This window comes from Loa loa (genome assembly GCF_000183805.2).
Source record: "Loa loa unplaced genomic scaffold supercont3.64, whole genome shotgun sequence".
Lineage (NCBI taxonomy): Eukaryota > Metazoa > Nematoda > Chromadorea > Rhabditida > Onchocercidae > Loa > Loa loa.
In genome coordinates this window covers 278655-281649 of record NW_018108244.1, presented here as the reverse complement: position 1 = coordinate 281649, position 2995 = coordinate 278655, and the positions used below count along the sequence as shown (strand labels likewise).

Below are 2995 nucleotides of genomic sequence, written 5' to 3'. Positions count from 1 at the left end.
CAAGCGATATGATCAACAAAAAATTCCTTGTCGTTGCTTTCGATAATAATTTGACTGTCGGTTAATTGATAGATAGGTCGTTGAGTTAGGGATATGCTACAGGAAATGTATTTAGGAAATAGAAAGAATACTGTAGCTTGTTGTCCAGTGGTTGCGGCTATGCGAAGATGTCGTTGTTTTTGATTCGTTCGTGGAGGATATGCGAAGAGCATGTATTGTCTGCTTAGTTATAAAAACTAAACAGTTTCGGATTTTTCTTTATTGTATATATATGAGGATTAGAGAGAAGTTTTGTAAGCTCCATCGAGGTCATCATGGAGGTACGGCCTGCCCCTTGGCATTGTCCACTGTACAATGAATGTTATTGTACATGTTGTAGATACTGAGGCCTCTTTGTGTTATGCTGCCCATTGTTAGCTTACATTCTCTTCATTGCTTTAATTTTACTTTCAAGATTTCATCACCCCGTCTGTTAGATATTGTAAAAATTCTATTTGAAAATAATGGATGAATGTTGGAGAAAGCGAATTCCAGGCTCGGTAGATTTATCTGCAGAGTGCTGCATTTAATCAGTCTAAAATGGCTGAAGACAACTTAGAATTTCCAGCTATTCTATGCAGTGTTAGAAGGATTTGACTTAATTCTTAGATGTTGACCTTTCATTGCTTTGACTTTGCTTCTGTTGTTCATGCTGCAGTTGCGTTCGGATTGATCGCTGTGTCGATAGCAAATACAAAATATGAGATACCATCCCTCTTATTTATAAGTCCGATCATATCCTCTAATTTCTTCAATTAGCTGCTCATGCAGAAAAAAACTTTTACCTTTCTAGTGATGCTATTCTAAATCTGCAATAGAAAGTGGTGAAATGAAATGTGCCCCTTACAAACGAAAGTTGATATACGTTCCTCGCAATACTGTACAAAGCAGCAATGAAAGTAATGTGCGAAACAGTCTATGAAAAAGTTGAAGAAATAAAATAAGAACTAATTCAGCGAGTGCGAAACAGTCTATGAAAAAGTTGAAGAAATAAAATAAGAACTAATGCCGAGAGAGAGAAATTGATATAAGAAACCGCATTATCACTTAATTGGAATACATAAAAAGTCCAAATAATTAAATAACTAATGCAGCAATTTTCGCTTTTTTCATTCAGTTCGCTAGACGAATCTTAGCTAGTGACAGTATCTATTGTTTAAAGTCCTACTAACTCATTTCCGGATTCTCTCCTTAATGTATCAAATCCTATCAAGCAAGGAATGTCTAACACCGGCCTTCGGATGAAGAATCAAATTTGTGCCAAATTTGCTTAGTTTTATTGCTACAATGTTTTTTTTTTCAAACTATAATGTACTACGTTTCTAAAACAATAAGCAATTCACAATTATCTCAAAAAAAAAGAAGAAAAAACATCAATTTCTAATTGATTTTACACAAACACTTGAAGTGAACCATTCTTTTGTGATTGGATTTGTAAGTCAGTCGTTGAAATAGTTAATTTCATCAAAGAAGCGCTTGTGCTAAAGATCCCCATGTCGTTACGCTATTTTTCATTTCAGTCCCATTATTCGGTCATATTTCTCCCAAATAAATTTTTATAGCCTAAAAAAATAATTTTCTTATTGATTGCAATGATCAACTATCTACAAGAGCACTAAAACTCCTCAAAAGATAACTGGAATTTTAGATAAATATGACCAGATAACTGGTTTTTGCGGAGAATTTCAAGACAGTTGACAGATACACAAAACAAATTGCAAATCGTTGACGAGTAAGTCAGCATCCCATAAGTGGCCTGATTCTTTTAATTTTTCATAACATCTAAATTGTTTATCTTCGGGAAATATTAGACTCAACGTAAATCCTATTGGATGATGCATAGGAGTTAAATATTGAAATAGCAATTCTTAATTCATTCAGTTTTCAGAAATGAACAGATTTAATCAAATTTATTCGCAGTCCAGACTTTCACCTTTCCAATTTGACAAGGAAAACAGAATAAAGCAGTTGAAGATTATTATCATAGGTGATAGCTCAGCAAATGCAAGATTGGAAGATTAGAACGGAAGAAGTTGAAATGAAACCGAGAAGATGATATTTCCTTTCCTAGCAACAATTCTTTCTACATATGTAGAAGGGAGCCTGTGTTGCACTTCCACTTGGAAACAATCGGTTCAGTATATTTTGCGATGGCTATATACCTTTTCTATTGGTATGAATCGAAAAATTATTCCTATAAATTTCAAATATGAAATGGAATGCTCGCAGTACCATAAATTAATTTATTCCATATTAAATGATGATTGAAGAAGTTGGTACTAATAGCTGAGATATTGATCGATGAAGTTTAAATTTTCAGATTAAAATCGATCCACTGATCTCATTAAGCTGACATTCCTGGCTTTAGATCAAAGTCGAACTTTACAATACAGTTTGTTGGTTCTTTTCCTAACCATCTTCTGGATTTCTACGATCACTGTGTCCTGAAAAAAAAAAGTGAAGAAGCATTTCTGTCCCAAAGAAAATTTTCTTGAAAGAGAAAATAATTATCCTGATAATTACTAACATGGCTCATATAATAACGAGTATTGATTGTTATCATCTCTGTTTTCCTTCATATATGATTAGTAAAAAGTGCCGGACAAATTTTTTGCCCTAATGATCAAAGATAATTTAGGTATCAATGCTTATCTTTTATTGGCATTATTACACTTTAAGATTTTCAACGAAATTTTAATTTACAAAAATTTATGAGACTGGAAGAGAACACTTCCAGAAATGCATCATGTCCAGTTTCCACTGTTTCCTTTGATATACATTAAGGTTCAGTTACAGCTGATTTCATTTTGTGCTACATTTTCTGAATGCAGTCGACGAAATATTTCGATGAATCATTCTAATTAAGTTTAGATATACACAATGCCAACTTCAACGTGTGTGTGTGTGTGTGTGTATGTGTGTGTGTGTGTGTGTGTGTGTGTGTGTGTGTGTGTGT

The 2995-nt window shown here is 33.5% G+C and overlaps 1 protein-coding gene across 1 annotated transcript; it reads right to left on the bottom strand.

Annotated features, from left to right (window-relative positions):
• Positions 1-278: 278 nt before the first annotated feature.
• LOAG_14119 (hypothetical protein) lies at positions 279-751 on the bottom strand (the record flags this gene model as incomplete). The annotated part of the gene is made up of 3 exons (XM_003149621.1): positions 279-347; positions 448-583; positions 657-751. 3 exons carry the CDS (start codon positions 749-751, stop codon positions 279-281), a joined length of 300 nt encoding a protein of 99 aa, XP_003149669.1.
• Positions 752-2995: the final 2244 nt, after the last annotated feature.